At 39.2% G+C, this 20,220-nt stretch overlaps 1 protein-coding gene across 1 annotated transcript; it reads right to left on the bottom strand.

Annotated features, from left to right (window-relative positions):
• Positions 1–3,505: 3,505 nt before the first annotated feature.
• On the bottom strand, positions 3,506–19,903 carry FASLG (Fas ligand). Its single transcript, XM_047753491.1, has 4 exons — positions 19,339–19,903; positions 18,694–18,739; positions 14,495–14,551; positions 3,506–13,267 (listed from the first exon to the last, which is right to left on the bottom strand). Exons 1-4 carry the CDS (start codon positions 19,687–19,689, stop codon positions 12,873–12,875), a joined length of 849 nt encoding a protein of 282 aa, XP_047609447.1. The 5' UTR covers positions 19,690–19,903; the 3' UTR covers positions 3,506–12,872.
• Between the last annotated feature and the right edge of the window lie 317 nt (positions 19,904–20,220).

The following is a 20,220-nucleotide window of genomic DNA, read 5'->3' as shown; positions in this document are numbered from 1 at the left end:
CCTAACTGTTACACATGGTTCTCTCTACTTCACTACTCCCACTCTATGCAGAGTAGAAGGAACCATAAAACTGTCACCTCCCCTGGCTCTACTTAGATCATCAGCATAGTTACCCTCTGCTGTCTGATCCCCCAAATTCTTACAGGATTCTTCTTGTAAGTTCCTCCCATCTCCAACCTGGGCCTGAACGGGGACCATGGAAAATGACTATTCTCAGGAACACAGGTCAGCATTTTTTGTTTCAGTGTACATCACTCCCTCAGCGCTGAAAGAACTCTCTAGTCTGGTGTAAAAAAAAAAAAAAAGAAAAACTATTTCTGACTGATCTTTTACCCTTTCAAATACAGTATATTCGTTTTTAAGTTAACAACCTGAGGCTTCTGGGACTTAGGCTGGGACTCAGTTGACACTCCAATAGTAATCATATTACAATATAGAAATGTATCAAATGAACACATTGCACACCCTAAATTTACACAATGTTATGTGGCAAATATATTCTAAAAAAGAAGGAGAAAAGAAATGATGGAAGGAATATAAGGTAATCTGAATAAATGCCAAGCCATAACATATTTTCCCAGAAGGGTAAACTTCATAGTGTAAAGTAATCAAATTTCCGCCCCCCCCCATTAAATTACAACAAATTTTATGTAATTTCAGTCAAAGGTCCAATAGGATTTGGCAGGGAATCGGGTGGAGGGAGAAGCACTGGAAGAGTTGATTATAAAAAATTGTCAATGACCCTTTGAAGAAAAAAAGTTATAAAGACACAGTTATTAAAATAGGGTGACCAGTCCAGTAAAAGACAGAGATCGAAGGAACAGAAAAGATAGTTCAGCACTGTTAAAAAATATATTTCAAGATCTAATTAGCTTCAAGGATTCATGAATTTGCAACATACCATGTAGTAAATAGAAGGGCTCTCCCAGGAGATGCGGAAATGGAAGGCTTTCAGAGAAACAGAGCAGGACAAGGAGATAATTAGCAAAAAAAAAAAGAGAGAGAGAGAGAAAATTTCGGGCAATGTTACCTCACTAATGCTGACCAAAAATTTCCAGAAATTCTACTCCTTGTAGAAGTGGAAACTGCATTAAGTCTTGGTTTGCTGTTCCAGGGGTAAGTGGTTCCACCTTGGATCTGATGATTCTTTTTCCTTCATTTTCTTCCTCCCTCCCCCCACCTCCCTCCCTTCTTTCTTCCTTTCTTTCTTTCTTTCTTTCTTTCTTTCTTCCTTCCTTCCTTCCTTCCTTCCTTCCTTCCTTCACAGAACCAAACCCAAGATGAAGGGGAAGCTTAGTCTAAGAAAATGTTTGTTGTGCTTTCAAATGAATGGGGAATTAAAGACAGCATTGCTTATGTTATCAGTTAGCTATTTTGCAAAAGTCGTTTACTACCTACCTTACACTACATAAAAGTAGATTTTTAAACACATTATGGAGCTAAAGCACAATGAATTTTTATAGTAGAAGAAAATAGATTAAAATATACCTAGAAGCGTAGGGTGAGGGAAGTCTAAGTGTGACAAGAAACTGTAAAGGAAACCGTAGATTTGCTTTTAAAAATTAAACATTTCTACATGGAAAAAGTTAACAGACAGATGACACAATGGGAAAAAAATCTTTGTAATACATGTAACCGACAAAGAGTTAAATTCATACCATATAAAGCATTGCTATAAACAAGTAATAAAGAGACAACAGCTTAATTTTTAAGAGTAAATTATATTAGGCAATTCACTGAAGAAGAACAACAAATGCCAATAAATAAAACCAAAAATAAGAGTTTCAACTTCAAAAAATTTTTAATGCGAAGTATGGAGACCATTTTTTTTATGTGCCAGTGTTGTAAAAATGTTTGCAAATGATTATATAAAAACGGCTTACAGTATAGAGAAAAGGCACTCCTACCTGGTGTGGGTTGGGGTGAAAATTAGTAAAACCTTTTACAGAGCAATTTGATAATACCCATGGAAAGTCATAACATATAGTTTAGGCATAGACCTTCTAAATCTATTTTTCTGTCCTAGAAGAATACTAGCAGAAATACACAGGCCTGAATATAAACATGGTCTTTATAGCATTTTCTGAAACAGCAAAACTTTGGGAGCAAATTAAATGTTCCTTCATAAAGAAATGACGAAGATAAGCTGATGGTCTAGGCATGCAGCCATTAAAAAGAAGTAGGTCTATATGTATGGAGTAAGAGAAGATGTCCAATCACTTTTTCAGCACACTTTACTGAGCACCAGGATAAAACAGACATGGATCTAATTGGAAAAATACATGAAGGAAAAAAAAGAAAAAAAGCCTAGGAAATTATTACAATAGGTGCTGTAAAGGAAACAGAGTAGAAAATAGTAGGCGTAATCCTTGATTCATCTCTTTCCCATGCACCCAACACCCAAACAGACCTGAAAACTCTACTACTAAAATTAACAGATCAAAATTTTCCACTTCTCTCCAATTCCCCTTCAACTATGCTTTTCAGTGGCTTCCATTAGAACTAACAATAAAATCTGAAGCCCTCACAACAATGTAGAAAGCCCTGTGTGATATGGGTCTCTGTCTACCTCTCCAGCATCCCCTCTTGCCATCCCCAGACTCCAGCCACATAGCCTTTCATTCTATTTCCCCTACATGCCAAGCTCATTCCTGTTTTATAACCATTGCTTTTAACTGGCGATTTTCAGCAAGGACAGAGGAAAAATATATGGGGGAGATATTTGGTTGTGAAAAAAAGATTTTAAACTAAAACAGAACTAGAGGTTATGCAATGGAGAATCTCATGCATGTGCCATCATAGGAATGGAACTTAAGAACCAAAAGATTGATTTCCTGATTTGCCTGACCTCCTGACCAATGAATATCTGCCAAAAATCTCTATCCTCATGCCAAAAAACTTCCTGCTTGGACTCTGTCTGGACACCCTCCTCTTAACACTCCTTGCTCATAAACACAGCCCCCCCTCCAAAAATTTCAACACACTTGCCTGTAACTTGCTATAGCACAAGTTTCCTGAATAGCAATTCTGACACTATTCTCAAATAAATTTGATTTCTCGTAACTCAAGCTTGCCTCATTGTACCTCTTTATTTAGGTTGACAGTTGTCACAATGACTAGTAGACCTACTGGTATTTAAGCTCTTAAGAATGCTAAGCATGTTGCTAGGAGTGTTATAGTCTCAAAATACCAAAAGCAAGCCCATAAAAAGTTGTTGCCTCTGCTTACCATGTTCTTTAGCCTAATCTTTGCATTCCTGGCTCTTGTTATTTTAATTGTCCTCAGGGAGGCTTTCACTCTAATGTAATTTTCTAGTCTCTCTTTACCTTATCACCATATTTTATTTTTTTATTTTTTGTCTTTTTTAGGGCTGTACCCACAGCATATGGAATTTCCCAGGCCAGAGGTCAAATTGGGGCTATAGCTGCCAACATATACCACAGCCACAGCAATGTGGGACCCCCGAACCACTGAACAAGGCCAGGGATCAAATCTGTGTCCTCATGGTTACCAGCTGGGTTGGTTACTGTTGAGTCACGATGGGAATTCCCACTATCACTCTGTTTTAATTCTCTGCATGGTGTTTATCTGATAATTTATATGTTTATTTATTTGACTTTTGTTTATTTTCTCTACTACCTGCTTACCCATCTATGACATAAGTTTAAAAGAAGCAAGGAACTTATCTGTCTTGTTCACCATTCTATTCCCTAAACAATGGTTGGCACCTAGTAGGTGCTTAATAAATGTTTGTTGAATGAATGAAGAATATTAGTATTATAAGGGGGCAGTATGAGCCTGCTTTAGGTAAGATTCCTTGGATCAACAAAGCCTGGTCTTGAACCCTAGCTCTTGTTTCCTTGGAAACATTACTTAACCTCTCTGTACCTAATTAAGTTTTGGTCACTTATAAAATGGACTTGTGGAGTTGTGAGGATTAGTAAACATAAATGTAGGGTGCTTTGCATAATTCTTATAAAAAGGAGTCAATAATTACAACTACTATTGCTATTTATGTACTTTATGGCTTGGCTTAGGGCAAAAATAAGTCCTGTGATAAGGACGACGACAACTACTACTACTACCACCACTACATCCCACTACTTTTGAATAAAAAGTTGATATTCTTAGCCATCTCATGAGACATAAGATATGACAATGTGGACTTAGCTGTAGGGCAGCAAAAGCATATTCATCTTCCTTTCAAATGTAGCTCTAGCTACCTGGCCACTGGTTATATTACCACTCCCTTCACAGAACAGAGCCGTCTTTACATGTTCTGTAAAGTGAGAAAAAGCCAATTCACCATCCTAAAGAAAATATGAGCCACCTCAGCCACCTGCATGGTATTCTTCTCTTTGCCACCCTCCGAGATGCCTGCAGAAGCCTCCACAATTTCTTAGAAGCCAAAATACAACCCACCAAATGATGCAAAGAGGATGCTGAGGTTTGAGACGTCTTCCCCTGCAGCTCACACTTTAGAGTTCTGTTTAACACCTTTGTGTCTTTCTCACCATCTGAGTCAAGGCTGTTTTCTCTTCTCAATGAAGACATGGGGTAAGGAGAACTAGACACATTTCATATTATCAGAATCCCCAGTTTCTTCAATCAACAGTCCTAATTCTCTGTTACAAAGTTTAGAAACTTAGTTCATTTACTTAAGGCCAGAGACCTTTGTAGCTTCCTGAATCTTTCACCTGCCTTATCTTCCAATCAGGAACAACTTTTAGAACCTTCCCTTCCAGAAAACGTATACCTAGTTCCCTTTCATATACTGGAAGTGGTGTAGGTGTGATGCAGTTAGGGTGGAGTGTGTGAGAAGACCGGGTCCTGAACCAAATGAAACGAGAAGCCCCTTGCCCATTTGAGACACATTTGAGAGACATCTGAGACACCAGTAGCTGCCCAACTCTCCAGTCTCCTCTGCAAAGGTTCTCGTCTTAAATATGGTATCTTACATGTGCGGACACTTTCAGCATTCAATAACACCAAGGGTGCCTCTTACTAGCTCTCAGTCTTTGAAGTGGTTCACCAGCAGAAAGCCAGGGCTACGACAAAAGAACAAAGAGGTTCTGTCCCTTCTATGAAGAGCAGATGGAGGAGGTGAATTCCCTTAGTAGCTCACATCTCCTTAGACAACCCTGAGTTAAGCAGAGGGTTTTAGCTACAGATAAGGATAGCAAAGAGCTTAAAATGTTGTATCTCACCAGTCAGAAGTTTACACATCACTCTAATCATATTTCGGAATTAAACAAATAGACATCAAAGTGGATCACACTAGGCTATGAATATAATGAGCACAGAATATATTCAAACATATTCAACTAACTTTTATAGAGAATCTGACACACGACAACTGCTTTTATGTGTATTACTTCATATATTCTTAAGACACAATAAAAGAGGCATGTGAGAAAATGTTATAAAGGCTATAAAAATGTAAGATATTATTATTTTATTTTTCTATCTCAAAATGAGATTTACCAACATATTGCTTCTAATTAGTATTTTTAGGTTTTATGGGATTCATATATAACTTGGTAGAACTATGGATGATTATAAACAACAATTTTTTCAACAGTGACTTTATCGAGGAAGTTGCTAAGGAATATAATAATTCCACTGACTTCTTACCATCAGGATTGATTTTCCAAGTCACAAAGGAGCCGCATTCCATTTGGCATGAACCCTAGTTCCATAAAATTGTAAGCATAGGAATTGGCATCCTTATTTTACAGAGGAGACAACCGAATCTCAAGATGTTAATGTCACTTACTTAGGGCCTCACATATAGCTAGTTGAGTGGCAGAGGCTGGGCTCACACCCAGGCCTCTGACTCCAAGCTCAATCTCTTTTCTTCTCATTTTATTAAAACCAAGATGGCAGAGGGACAGGAGGGACAATTCAGTAGAACACAGTAGAGAGAAGAAACAAAGGAAGACCCTAAGAGCAAGCCTCAACACTGAAGCTCTATGATCTCTGTAGAATTATATCAATATATACACATATAATGTATAATATAATATAATTATAATATAATGCAGTATATGAGTAATAAGCAAAGTGAAACAAATTGAAATGCAAGATAAAGAATCACTGAAAATTAATGGGATAAGGCTCATGTTGCGTGTCATAACATAAGGCACAGTTCCAAGATGGCTCTTTGCGGGGGAAGAACAGAACATATATGCTTAGACGACTACAGACCCACTTCTACCATTTCTTAGACACATAACCTGAGCAAAGCTCACAACTCTTCAGTGTTTCTGTCGTTTTTGTGAATAAAATGGAGATAACAATCTACCTCACAGGGCTTAGTGAAAATTGAACATGATAAGATACATTAGAGAGTTTGATAAGCCATAAAATATGATAGGAGTGTTGAGCAGCAAAGGCCTGCGGCCAGTGTTGTAGAGGCTTTCAGTTAAATCTAAGAAAGCACTTTCTAAAATGTAACAAGACAGTGCAGAAATGAGCTCCTTCCCAGCTCAGTGAGCTTTCTCTTCTAAAAGTTTTCAAATAGAGAATATATGGAAATGTATTCCACTTGTTGGAAATATGGCAAAGAGGACTGCTACATTAGAAAAGAGATTGCCTTATATTATTTCCAAGATTTCTTATGAACCATAGATCTGTAGGTGAGTAATTTTTGACAACTGTGGAAGTTTCTGGCTCATACATGGCAATCTTAATACACAGTTTCCCCTTTCTTCTTAAGATGTTGTAGAGTGCTTGTATCCATGAGAAGAACTTAAGCAGAACCCAAAGGCTGGTTGGTCTCTGTGCCTTTGGCCATCAGTAAAGAGTACTCTTGTTGGTACAAACCCAAGGAGTTGTAGCAAGAAACAGTTTTCTGCCTCTATCACAGACTGTGCCTACAATGCAACAGCAGAAAAAACGCTAACACAGTTAAGTGGCACCACCATCCACTCAACTTCTCAGAACAAAAATGATAGAATTATGATTTCTCTCATGTCTCACATCTAATTCATCAGCAAATCTGGTTAATTTTAACATCAAAATGACTCTCAACCCTTCTTTATCAATGCCCTGTTTTGAACCACTACCATCATTCACCTGGAGTGCTGAAGCAGCCTTCTACTGGTCTCCCAACTCAGAGTCTGTTCTCCATAAACAACTAGAGTGTTCCTTTTAAATTGTAAATGAGGTCATGTCACTCTCTGTTCTCAGCCCTCCAATGACTTTCTATGACACTTAGAATAAAATCCACACTCCTTCCCAAACTTCCAATACACCTTCTGGCCCCTGGCTACCTTTCATCAAGCTCACTACACTCCAACTACATATCAAACATAACAAACACCTTTTGGTCTTACATGTTTGCATTTTAATTTCTCTGCTTCATGTGCTCTAAGTGGTGTTCCCTCACAACTTATCAAACAATCTCTCTTTCTTCACTGCTCTCTACCACTTTACATTGATTAAATTTTCTTCATTAGCACTTACCACCATATGACTAATTAGCTATTTATTTGCTTCTTTTGTGTTATCTATTTACCATCTCTTCGTTAAAAGACTTGAATTCCCATAAGATACATTATTTTTCATTGCATCCACAGTATCTAGAGTAGTTTCTGGTATATGGTAGACATTAAATAAACACTTTTGAGTGAATGAATAAATGAATTTATGCTTCCTTTCAAATACCAAGATTTTGGATGACACATTTAAGGAGATAACTGTGGGAAATTTAGGGGGATGACAGTGATGTCTAACACTCAATTTAGGTATAACTTACACTGTGTGTATAATGTAATCTCTTTTCATTGCCCCCAAACCATTAGTAAAACCTGTCTACACCCAGCAACCTGGGCTAGTAGTGCCTTGAGGTAAATACAAGCATTCCACAATGAGAGTACCTTAGAGAACACCCACTGCCAGAATCCAGGTGAGAGCCAGGAAACTTTCTATCATGTGGACTGCCCAAAGAATGAGTGTCTTTCTTGCAATTTTCAGAAAACTTGCATAGAAGTCTATGTTCAACAGAATGTGAGGTTGAGGTTCACATCATTTTTCTGAGAAGTAGAAGAAAGGGTGACCCCATAGAGCTGAAAAAGTCTCCAGGTGAGAGAGGAGAGAAATGTGCATTGTACTTTTCCCTAAAGATGTACTAACTAGAATGACGGAGAACTATCTCCTAGCAAAGGAAAATCTTTATCAAAAGTAAGAAAGTCATCAGTGAAGTGATGTTTTTCTACTCTCTGGATGAACTACTTAGCTGTCTATATTTCTAAGGCTAGTTGGTTTCTAGAGGCATCTTAAAAATTCCTGGCTACTATCAATAGTTATATTATTTCTGAGTAAGGTCCATGTTTGAGTCTGAAGACCCCAAGCCATGGACTCTAATTTGAATTTCCTAGGATTGCTTCATTCTGCTTCTGGATGATCTAAAACCCTGTGAAAGAAACACATACACACACAAAAACATTTACACAGGAAGTAAAAAATTCATCTCTAACATTAGAATTTAACCAAACTCCTTTGAAAAATTTAACTTGATAAGTGTCTGACACACTTTCTTAGATAAAGACCAGGGAATGTCTATGGCTTAACATCTTTAAGGAAATCAGAGAGCATAGCTTTGAGGAGCCAGGCTTCTCTCCCCAGTTTAACTTCTTCCAATGATCTATTTTTTCAAATTAGTCATTCTTACAATGATGGTCCCAGTAAAGTTCTTTTTCTCTTAAAGTGTGGTAAGTCAAAACCTACTTCAGAGAACACAAAGTCACTCTGGGGGGCTAAGAAAAAAAAACCATGGTTTGTGTGTTTTCAGGTTTTAAAAGAAGGAAAACCTCAAACTACTGAACCAGAGGTGACCTTTTTTTGTTTAAGTGTTTTACCTTGGGTTTCACATGTCATAAAGGAACAATGACTGACTCCATTTTTGATGAGCACATTCAAAAGTTTTGGGGATTTTGACATTCCTTATATTCCTACTTAGGTAAAGAGAAATAATTAAAGGAACTATTACTATCTCACTACTGAAACCAATACTTAAAGCATAATAAGCTACAACCCTGACTTCAGGAAATCCCAAAATCATCTGCATAGAGCTCAGACTTAGATGGGAAACGGTGTCAGTAGTACCACTACTAGCTAATAGAATGAGATCATCTCAGGATGTCCAGCACCACTCCTACTTCCTCTTTGCTCTAATACCATTATCTAGAAGGGTCCATTGACCCAAAAAAACTTCCCATGACCATTAGAACTAGTGGAGTTGAATGGCATATGAAGGTTGGAGGCATATGAAGAAGAAATAGATTAGGAGAATTTAATTGTGAGAGTTAGGAATATAGATCATCAGCCAAAAGAAGGGTGAATACCTCTCTGACTTTCTCCATGAGGTACCTGGTCAGAAACCTGACTATATAAACAGATGAAGCAACAGTTTTAAGGAGAGCAGGTGACACTCTGGATCTTTGGTTTTGTCCATTAATTTATTCAACACATATGGACAGAGTATCTTCCAAGTGTCAGTTTCAGCTCTAATTACCTAAAAGTTTCCCTCAACAGTCCCCCAAAAGCTCCTAATAATGCCAAGGACCAAGTAGATTTTCTTGGTTTCTGATACTATGAATTAAGATGCACTATTTTTTTGATCTATAGCTTTAAACTCCCATTGGATAATCTAGTCAAAGCTGGATAAACACTGCTATAGATTCATTACTCTGAAAAAAAAACCATTGAAAGATTTAGCCTTATAATTAATGTTATTTGGTCAACAAATATTTACTGAACACCTAATATGTGTTAGGCACTGCATTTGCTAATGTGGATACTATGGTAAACAAGGCAGAAAAGGTCTTGCTTTTGGAGCTTTTATTCTGGCAGGAAAAAAAATACATTTTTAAGTGGTCAAATAAATAATATAGCCAGATTCCTGGCTGAAAAATTGGGACCCATGTATGTGGGCAAAATCTTAGGCATTTGTCTCTACCGAGAAAATGAGAAATGCAGCTGTTCCCGGAGGAGGAGGAAGAGTAAAGAAAGATTTGGGGTTTTTTTGTTCTGGTTTGATTTTGGTTTGGTTTGCCTTTTAGTGAAAGGGCATCCTTGAACATGTGTACATGTGGTAATTATTCCATAGGCAGAGCTAGTTTGAAGATGCAGAAGAACGAAGAAAATTTTTAAATGGGCAAAGTAGGGAAGAGGAAATGAGTCTGGCACACACAGAGATAGTCCTCTTCCTCCACTGCGTCAGATGGAAGAAAGAGATCACTCAGATGCCAGTGGGTTAGTGCTTAGGTGGTAGAAGTGAGGTCCCATAGTGGGAGGAGGGGATGCGGTTGGTTTACAAAAGGAATAGACATGATGTAATTGTCTCAGACCATGAAAAAACATGCTTACTAGGGCACTGAAGAAAAAGTGCAGGACTGTGTTGGATGCCTCTTTGAAGTCTGTGATCACTAATGTAAAGCAATTGTTCTCAACCAGGAGTGCTTTTGTCTTCCCAGCCCCAGCCCAGGGAAATTTGGCAATATCTGATATTTTGGGCTACTATACATGGGGGAAGAAGAATGCTACCAGCACGTAGTGGTTAGAGGGGAGGGATACTGTTAAACATACTATAATGCACTGTCAGGACAGCCCTCATAGCAAAGAATTATCCAGCTCAGAATGTTGATAGAACTGCGGTTGGGAAATCCTAACATAAAGTGAAGTCATATATATGTATGGATGATCTCTGGAAAGCTACAGGAGACAGTGACCTTCCTTGTGGGCAGAAATGGAGCCACAGGCCAGGGTGAGAAGAAGACATTTTCCATCCAATATCTTTGTATACCTTTAAAAAAAATTGTGCTATGTTCATGTATTACCCTATTCAAATCAATATAAAGATAGAAACAACTCACTGATAGATAAATAATTGATTGGATGACTTCAGCAGATGATAGATAAAAATAAAATGAAACAAGCCAATCAGTTTGGGTCATTTTTCTCCAGCAACATCCAGTTAATAGGATGCCAGCATAAAGAAAATGGGATTTTTTGAAAGAGGAAAACAGTGAGAGTAACAGAGTATTTTGGAGTTTGGAGTCTTCCCAAGGTATTGATGGTAATGAGAGATCATAGAATCTAAGCTGGATAAAGAAAAGAGTAAAGATAAAGGAGAACCTTATGGATATGTAAGAAAATAATAGTGTTTATTAGCTAGATGTCACAATATAGTTAAAATATACATTTTAAGATAGAAAATTTTGGACCAATTGAGTTGAAACAATAGGAGATAATGTTGTGAAAATAAGATGTCTGAAATCAAATTCCAAAGGAAATATTGTTATTTTTAACAATGACAAAGTCTAGGGAGAGGTCATGGTATTGAGTGTTTGGAGAAAATAGAAAATGCTCATTGTGAGTGACCAAGGTGAGACAGCAAGAAACCAGGCATTTTGGATGGATCCCTCAGATAAGGGGCTTCTTCTGCAGAATGAAGTGCTGCCGCAGAGTGACTTATTAATAACAGAAGATACCATTTTTGATATTCTACTATGTGCTAGATATTTTATGTACATATCACCTTTTTTTTTTTGCCCAAGAGAGGTCAAGTGACATACCCATTGATTGCATAGTTAATAGGTGAAAGAACAAAAATTCACATTCAGATTATTTTAGTCCAAAGTACATTCTCTTTCCACTATGCCATGTCTCTATCCCCAGAAAAAGACAAATAGTTATCAAATCTACAGGTAGTTGGGTGAGATCAACTGGCAATAATATTGGTCATAGAAACTCTGAATAATGGGGAACGTGGGGAGAGAATATAGCAAGGGAAGGAAAGCCTAGCAAAGATGGAAAGATTTGCCTCACAGGTCTTCTCACCCCAGTAAATTCTTCTTAAAGTGGGCTTAAGTCATAATGAATTAGAAAGCCATAGAGGAAAGATAATAAGAAAAGAACCCAAATCTTAGTGATTTCCAAAAAGTACACTCATGTTTGCATTCTAAAATATAGTTTTTGTTACATATATTCTTTTCATTAAAAATGCACAAAATTTATATAAATATTGGTTATATTATGGGAAAACAGCATTAATAACTGACAATCAAAGAGTTTTGGGGAAAATTAGAGTTGGTCTCCAAAAAGCATTCAAAATCTACCACCAAATAAATGCAACCCATGTTTTCCTAACATGTCCTTCCCAATCTCCCCGTTCTCTCTGCTTACGTAACTCTTCTAGTCTTTCTCCCTCTCATTCTCTCTCTCTCTCTCTCTCTCTCTCTCACACACACACACACACACACACACACACACACACACACCTGCAATTGCACTGGAAATATGCATACTGTATAGGGAATGGCCTGTGTCCCCAGATCTCCCTTGCTTCTCTGTTATCATCACCTGGCGGTTCAGGATATGCATTTAGAAGATGCTGCCAAGGCGACACTGGCCTTTCAGTCTCTTTAGCTTATCATACAAGCCAATCCTCTTTTATCATCCCTTATATACTCATGTTGCATCCACACATGTGAAAGACAAACTCCCCTGAGGTAGACAGCAGACCCACACCAAGAGGTGAGTTAAAAAGGTGTCATTTTCGATGTGCCAGAATGTGCTTGGCAACTTAAGATGAGTGTAGAATACCCTGGTAGCTGCTTTTCCCTGCCTACGCATCTTCACCTGGCAGCCCAGAGTTTCTTAGTCATTATCCATAGTCCTCCTCCTATCTGGCTCATGGACCTTAGGAGAGATGAGGAATTGTAGACCTGCTGGACCCTGTAGTCTCAAGATTCTCTTGGTTCACGTCCTTTCTCTTGACCAGAAGTGGACTCAAGACCCTCATTCAAGACAACACTTTCAGTGCCTGTAACAAGGAACCATAGTGAAGAGAATCCCAAAGTGCTTTCTCAGAGCTTATATAAGCCAAAAAATGTCTTAGATTCCTCAAAATTGACCAGAGAGAGCTCAGATACGTTGACATATAAATGGTCAGCGCTGGTGAGATTGAACACAGCCCCCAGGTAGCTGCTGCGGGCCCACATTTGGCCAGTAGTGCAATAGTTCATCATCTTTCCCTCCATCAGCACCAGGTCCTGGGGATACCTAGAGTTCCTTGTGTATACCTTGTGACTCAGGGGCTGGTTGTTGCAGTACTGACCCCGGAAGTACACTTTGGAATACACAAAATACAGCCCAGTGTCATTGATCACAAGGCTGCCCTTCATATACTTCACCCCAGAGACCAAGGCAATTCCATAGGTGTCTTCCCATTCCAGAGGGATGGATCTTGAGTTAGGCTTGCCTGAAATCAAATCAGAAAGGAGCTTTCAGCCAGGAATGCTCAGGTACCAACAAGCCAATTTCCAAGACAAAACTGTAGACCATTCTTTGAGCAAAGATCATTCTTTTTAAACCCATATGATATAGCTCATATAGAACTGGGTGATGGGTCAAATCTAATCCATCAATGAACTTCCTCGGCACTTTTATCAAATTTACTTCCTCAACTTTATCAGTCACACAACTGGGACAACAGTATATACCCTAATCAACTGCAGTGGGAAGTGATGGAGATGATTTTAGCTTGCTAGAACACATTCTATGATATTCAGAGCCAGTATCAAAACTGCTAGGGTTTGAGGTACCTTCAGGAGAGGAAAATCCAAATCCAAGGAACTCTGAAGTTGTAAAGTTGGGAAGGACCTAGAGATAACTTGGTCCAACTCTTTATCTACACTAAGGATTCTTCAGTTGGGGTGAACATCCCTTCTTTAGTATCTACACAGAACTATGTACCTACCTCAAGTAGAGAATTCTGAAATGATGGCTCATGTACCTGTCTTTCCCTATTAGATCCTGAGCTCCAGGAAGACAGGAGCCATTCATGGAGATGTGATTCATTCCATGTCCCCCAGGTTGGCACACAGCATGCACCCAAGAAAGGTCTCTTGACCTAATCAGATCATTTTACAGCCTCTGCCTAAATAATTTCAGGGACATGACAGCAGCACACCACTTTCTATGATACTTATCCACTTTTCGTATATTTATGGACTTTACACTGGGACTACTGTACCATATTGCTATCAGATCATTTCATTCCACCCACATGTCCACTAGTGCTAGGACCCAGACCTCCCTTGTCCTATTTCTGCTCATGGACAAAACAGAGTGAAGCTCTTCCAGAACACCAGAAAAATGCCAACTAAAATCATTCCCCACCTTCCCAGCTCTCACCCCTTGGACCTGTGCCTCGAACTTCCTACAGCTCCTTGGAATAAGTGAAAAGAGTGAGCTTTCTACGGGCAGGGCTCACGTGATAAGCAGCTCCATTTCTCCAGTTAAGAGCAGGGCCTGGCCCAGAGTAGGTGCTCAATGTGTGTGTGAGGTTGACTAGATATCTGACTAGACAGTTATGACTATTCCTGGGTTTCAAATACTGTCACTGGAAAGTAACAACTCCCTCAGAGCACAATTATGGAAACCAGCCAGCTATTCTGCTTTCTGTTGGAGGCTTCCAGATACAGACCTGTTAAGTGGGCCACTTTTCTCAGCTCCTTCTTCTCAGAGGGTGGAGTGGGGTGACCTGTATCATAGAGAGATGAAAGATGTAATTATATATAAATGACATAACAACTCTTCTTTTTATGAGGCTCTGAACTGGGCATTTAAATAAAGAGATTTTTTTAAAGCATTAATGGCAACTGTCTAATGTAAACTAATCGTACAAGTCCAAACTATGGGATTCACTGCAACCTGCATGGCAAAAACAGAGAGATAAAAAGGAACCAAATTAAGATAGACATATGCATAAATTATAATTCTACAATAAAACAGTATAAAGCTTAACTTACAAAGACCTGTCATATAAGTTACTGAATTTATAACTTACCACAATGCTTTGAGGTAGAAATAATTATCCTATCTTATAGATAGGGAAAATGAGCTTAAAATTTAGGCGACTTGTCCAAGAAGACCCAGGTACTCAGTGTCAGAGTGAGTGGACAAAAACTCAGGTCTCCTGACTCCCAACCCAAGGCTCTTTCTGCTCTGGCACTGCTGCCCTTAGGATGCTATAGAACAAAGGCCAAGAAAAACTGCTGATCTCCAGGCCACTAGGCCTTCCCCCGTGGCATCCTATAGTCTGCCCCAAATTAGTTATCCTGAAGCCTCAAACATCTCAAATGGCTCCTCACTGAACATATAATTGTTTTCCCCATCATGTGATCTCTGCCTAGCTGTCCAGCTTTACCTCACTTGCCCACACTGGACATAGCTGCACAACAGTTCTGAACATACCTAGTTCCCTGCCTCCATGCTTTTGCCCATGTTGTTCCTTCTGCCTGGAATGACCTCTCAAACAGAACTCTGGGCCAAATTGCTATCAACCCTACAAATACCATCTAAAATACTCTTTCATTGGAAAAACCCTTCCAAGCCTTTCTAATCAAATAGGATTTTTCTTTCCTTTGACGCCTAGAAGAACTCTGTCTTTACCTCTCTTGTCAGTTCTGAATCTATAGCACCTCTCCTTTTTTGGAGGGGGGTGGGTATAACTGTATAACTTGTCTTATTCACCCAAATAAGTGACAAGTTCCTTAATTTATGTTTCAACTGCCAGAGTAATTAGCTCAGTTTCTAACACAGGGCATGTATCAGTAAATGTTTGCTAAATTAAATTGACTGAAAGATTTAAAATAGACAAGAGTTCTCAGAATAGAAACTATTTCACTGCCTTTAGATACTTCAGTGGAATAGAGCTACCACTTAGCTAATGAATTCAGCTAAGATCTTCAAGAAAGATTCATAGAAAGGCTTTTGTACACATCTGGCTACTCATGATTAGCTTGTAAAATTCTACATGGCATGAGAATGCTCCAAATCACCTGAGAGCATTACATGAGCAATCATTACCTCTGTAGCTACCCAAGACCACCCACCATGAACGAAGTGTTAGTGAACAGGAAAGGCAAAATTGAGTCTCTTCTATATTCCTACACCACAAACCATCTGTGCAGCTGATTTGGCAATCAGCCATGAACTGACAGGAAATGGAACAGAGAACCACAGGTTGCATATCTTTATAGCCCTTGCAGAAGCTTGTACAGCGTTATTCTCATAGAATGTACTCAAAGTATCTGGTGGATAAATACCATACATACACTAGAAATATAGGCCACAATTTGATGATGACTGTGTCCTACCCCAGGGTCATTGCATATGCCATCTCAGTGCTAGAATGCCTTTCCCTGCACGCCCACACCACCCACACACATACGCACACCCACATTAACACTACCTCCTTAGAGGGGACTTTCCAGACCACTCTAGCCTAAGTTGCACCTAGCACAATTTGAAAGTATGTTGTCTGTTTATCTGCTTTTGTTTATCTTCTGTAGCATGATAAGAGTTTCATGAGGGTAGGCCCTTATCTCTCTTGTTCTATCCTTGCCCATCACCCAACACTCAGCCTGGCACACAGGAGCACTCCAAGAACATTTGCAGGTGAATGAAAGATTGGATGAGTTAATTGTGGAAAAATGAAAGAGAACCAAATAAGAAAGTTTTCATAATCCATAATAGTACCTCCCAGAGAAAATCACAATTAACCTGTTGGAGTACATATCCTTCTAGATCTTTACTAAGAATATAAAAATATGCATATATATTTACATAGTCAAGATTAAACTAACTTGTCTTTTTAATCTAACACTATAGCATGCACAGTCTTTATGGCATGAAATGTTCTAATATACAGTTCTTAATTGCTACATATTTTGCTTTTGACTGAATACACTGTAATGTATTAACTAATTCCTATTAAGAGGCACTTAACTTTCTTCTGAATTGTTTATTATAAATAGCCTTATAAAGAAATGATGAACATCCTTATTATAAATTTTTAGGCATATATTTAACTATTTCTTCAGATAAAGTGTAGTGATGAGATTATAAGGTCAATGAAGAGCTTTAAGCCTTTGGTATATTTTTCCCAAACTGCTCTCTAGAAAAAGTACAGCAATTTGCATGCCCACTGATTTTCAACTGTTTAAACAGAGACTTTCTCTCATTTTTTGCCAATCTGGGTTGTTTTTTGTTTTAAACTTTACTAACTTTATGGATAAAAATAGGTATCTTCCTTTTTAAACTTGCATCCCTTATTAGTAAAGTTTCTCATTTGAGTTGCATGTGATAATTCGTGGAACCATGTGGTGGACCAATTTCTGGTCCATCTGGGCTGATCTAGGGAAGATACTTGATATTCAGTGGGAAAGGTAGACTTGACTCATCTCTTCATTTGACTTTTAATTACCAAAATGGCTCCAAAGAGTAGGTGAAAGATGAGTAATTAGGAACCCATTTCACCAGCCACATTCCGCTGATTTTCAAAGCTATTTTATTTTAGAAATCTTCCAAAGGCTTTATTTTTCTAACAAGTACTTCTACTATGCTTAGGTGCATCTAGAATTTCTAACACTGAGGGATTCAGCCCCAGAATTAGAAACCAAAGAATCCTGAGGCTGGTTCCTAAAGAGCTTATCTTCTAGGGCAGTAAGGTGACCTGGGACAAAGAAGGGAGGTTCCCCTTACTCCATGGCCAGTGTTGTTTTCTATTTTCTTCTCAATTTCTAAGATAAGATTTACCTATTGTCTTTGCAGAGGCATCTTGCTTGTCATTTTTATTTCTCATTCCATGGCCATCAGGGAGAGATGGGAGTTTCCCTATATCATGAGGCACCAGAGCATGTACTGGGAAGCCCTGCAGGTGACCAGGCATTGGGAGCCTGCATTCCTTCTTGCTCCAGTTCCATAGAAGTGGTCTTGGGCACATCACATAATCTGTCTGGTGTCTGGTGTTTTGTTTCTCTTCTGAAAAATGAGATGACTGGACCAAATGTCCTCTAATCTCTCTTCCAAATTTTACCAAATCTGAAGCTCAATGAATCATAATTTAATAAGCTGGAGTATTATACATCTATTTGTCCACCATTTCCAAAACTATGTCCTGAAATTTTAGGAGGTCAGTGTTCACCATTTTCATCTTTTTCCTGTCCTGGATCTGATACAAAGGATTTTCCTTTATTACTGAAGACAGCTCATAATTGCCTCTATGAGTGAAGTGGGACCACTCTTTAAACAATGGCTAAAGTCTTCTCCCAAGCTTCCCAGTGGCTGGGGAAAAAACAAACAAACAAACAAACAAAAAAAAAAACCATCCTGATGGAGATGATGTTTTTCCCACTTTTTAAAAGCTTAAATATATCCTATGAAAAAAAATTAATAAGGTTTAATTTCCTAGAGAGTTTAAACTGGAGAGGAAGGATATTTCCCAGCAGCATTTTTCTCTGCCTTTACTTATCTTTTTCTCCTGAGGAGTTATAGCCACTGCCCTGTGCATGGGAACCAGGAGGACTCTAGGAAGGGGACAGACCTAGAGCAAGTTGCAAAGGTCCGAGAGGGAAAGATCCAGGGTTGTGTGTGTGTGTGTGTGTTTCTTTCCAAAGTCAGGTAGAAATTATTTTGAATTGTGGACAACACTCAACTATAATGATTTTACAATTAACTTCACGTTATATTTTAGGACAGCTCAAAGAACCCAAATGACCAGAAATTCGGAATTAGTTAGGATACCACTTATTGTATACATATGCCCAAGAATGAGATGGAATCCAAGGAATTCTAGCTGAGGACTATAGAAATTCAGGGAACATGCATAAAAGGACTCACCTATTTGCTTCTCCAAAGATGATTCTGTATGCCTTTGGCTGGAGGACTGGCAAAGAGAAAGAAAAAAAGCACATAATAAAAATGAAGTTATTTAATCAAAGGAGGCAGAATTGTCAGATAAACTAAGCAGCAGAAAGGGAATCTAAATACCTCAAAACCTCTCCTAACCCAGACTCTGGCCAAGCAATTGTGCCTCTCTTCATGCTTCAGTTTTTATAATTTGGAATAGTTGAAATATTTTAAAGTATATTTAAGGAAATTTAGCTTGTACATTTGAACAAATTCACTTCTAAGAAAAATTTGAAGTTCCTTTTCTTGCTTGGCTCACTAAGTACAAGGCAGGTAGTAGCTTAGGAGGCTAGGAACTGAGAAAAGAAGAACTCTAAATGCCAGTACTATTTTGGTCCTGATCCTTCCCAGGGGCCAAAGGGATAGAAAATATTCCTTTCACTCATCTGAACCTCCATGTTTCTGCACACAGAATAGGATGGCTACAATGACCCATTTCCGAGACAGGAGAAACTAAATTGAGAATCCATTGCAAGCAAGATTGCAGTCCCTATGGATCACCATGGCACTGCACCCTCCACTGTGACAGGGTGTCTCACACCAGAAGCCTCCAGGGCACAGCATTCCACAGCTTACCTCTCTGAGTTCAGTCAGCTCCTTCTGTAGGTGGAAGAGCTGAAACATCCCCAGCCCCAATCCAACCAGGGCCACCAGAACCATGAAGAACATCACAAGGAGACACAGGCCTGCATTGTGGTCCCTTTTCTTCTTCAGAGATGGCGGTGGCAGTGGAGGCAGGGGTCTTGATGGCAGGAGTGGTGGTGGTGGTGGCGGTGGCGGCGGTGGTGGTGGTGGCCTCCTTTGCCCTGGCCTTCCTGGCACAGAGGCTGGACAGGGGAAGACTGAGCCTGGAGAGGCCCAGGGAGAGGTAGCGCTGCTGTCCACCCAGAAGATTTGGGGGTATGGGTAATTCAAGGGCTGCTGCATGGCAGCCGGTGACTCAAGCCAGCCCCCAGCAAAGGGTTTTCCTCCTTCTCAACCCTGTGGAGGCCTGGGTATCAAGGAAGGGACTCCTGTTTCTGACTGTTCAAGAGAAAGAAGCCCACTCTCTCTTTATAGAGTTTCCAAAGCCAAGGGAAACACCTCTCTTTCGTTCTCTCTTTCTTTCTCTCTTTCTACTTCTTAAAGTGACACCTACTCACTTTGCATCTGAAGCTGAGAAGCCTCAAAAAGCTCAGCGCAAACCCTGGGAAGTTTCCGCCCACAATTTTCTGATGAAAGCTTTCAAAACCCCAATTGCTGCTGCTCTACTACCTGAAAGCCTGGTAGAGTAGGCTGGCCTTTCTCAGGCCCTGCAAGAGCTGGCAGCGTTGGGTATCCTGTGGGCTTTGGCCATGGCCCCTGGGGTTTGTTTGGGGTTTTTTGTTTGTTTGTTTGTTTTTAAATGAAATCAACATTTTACTTTCATTCGTACAAAGATTGCATTATACAAAGGCAACTAAGAAAAGGAAAATCCCA

Source organism: Phacochoerus africanus, chromosome 11 (assembly GCF_016906955.1).
Source record: "Phacochoerus africanus isolate WHEZ1 chromosome 11, ROS_Pafr_v1, whole genome shotgun sequence".
Lineage (NCBI taxonomy): Eukaryota > Metazoa > Chordata > Mammalia > Artiodactyla > Suidae > Phacochoerus > Phacochoerus africanus.
Note: the sequence above shows the minus strand (reverse complement) of the source record. Positions and strands in the feature narration are given on the sequence as shown.

What these genes read in the sequence shown, in the direction of transcription:
- FASLG (XM_047753491.1), bottom strand. Translation starts at nt 19,689, where the DNA reads ATGCAGCAGCCCTTGAATTACCCATACCCCCAAATCTTCTGGGTGGAC. An exon ending in AGCTGACTGAACTCAGAGAG is followed by an intron (nt 18,740 to 19,338) that starts GTAAGCTGTGGA and finishes TCTCTTTGCCAG; the next exon opens with TCCTCCAGCCAAAGGCATAC. An exon ending in AAAAGTGGCCCACTTAACAG is followed by an intron (nt 13,268 to 14,494) that starts GTCTGTATCTGG and finishes ATTTGATTTCAG; the next exon opens with GCAAGCCTAACTCAAGATCC.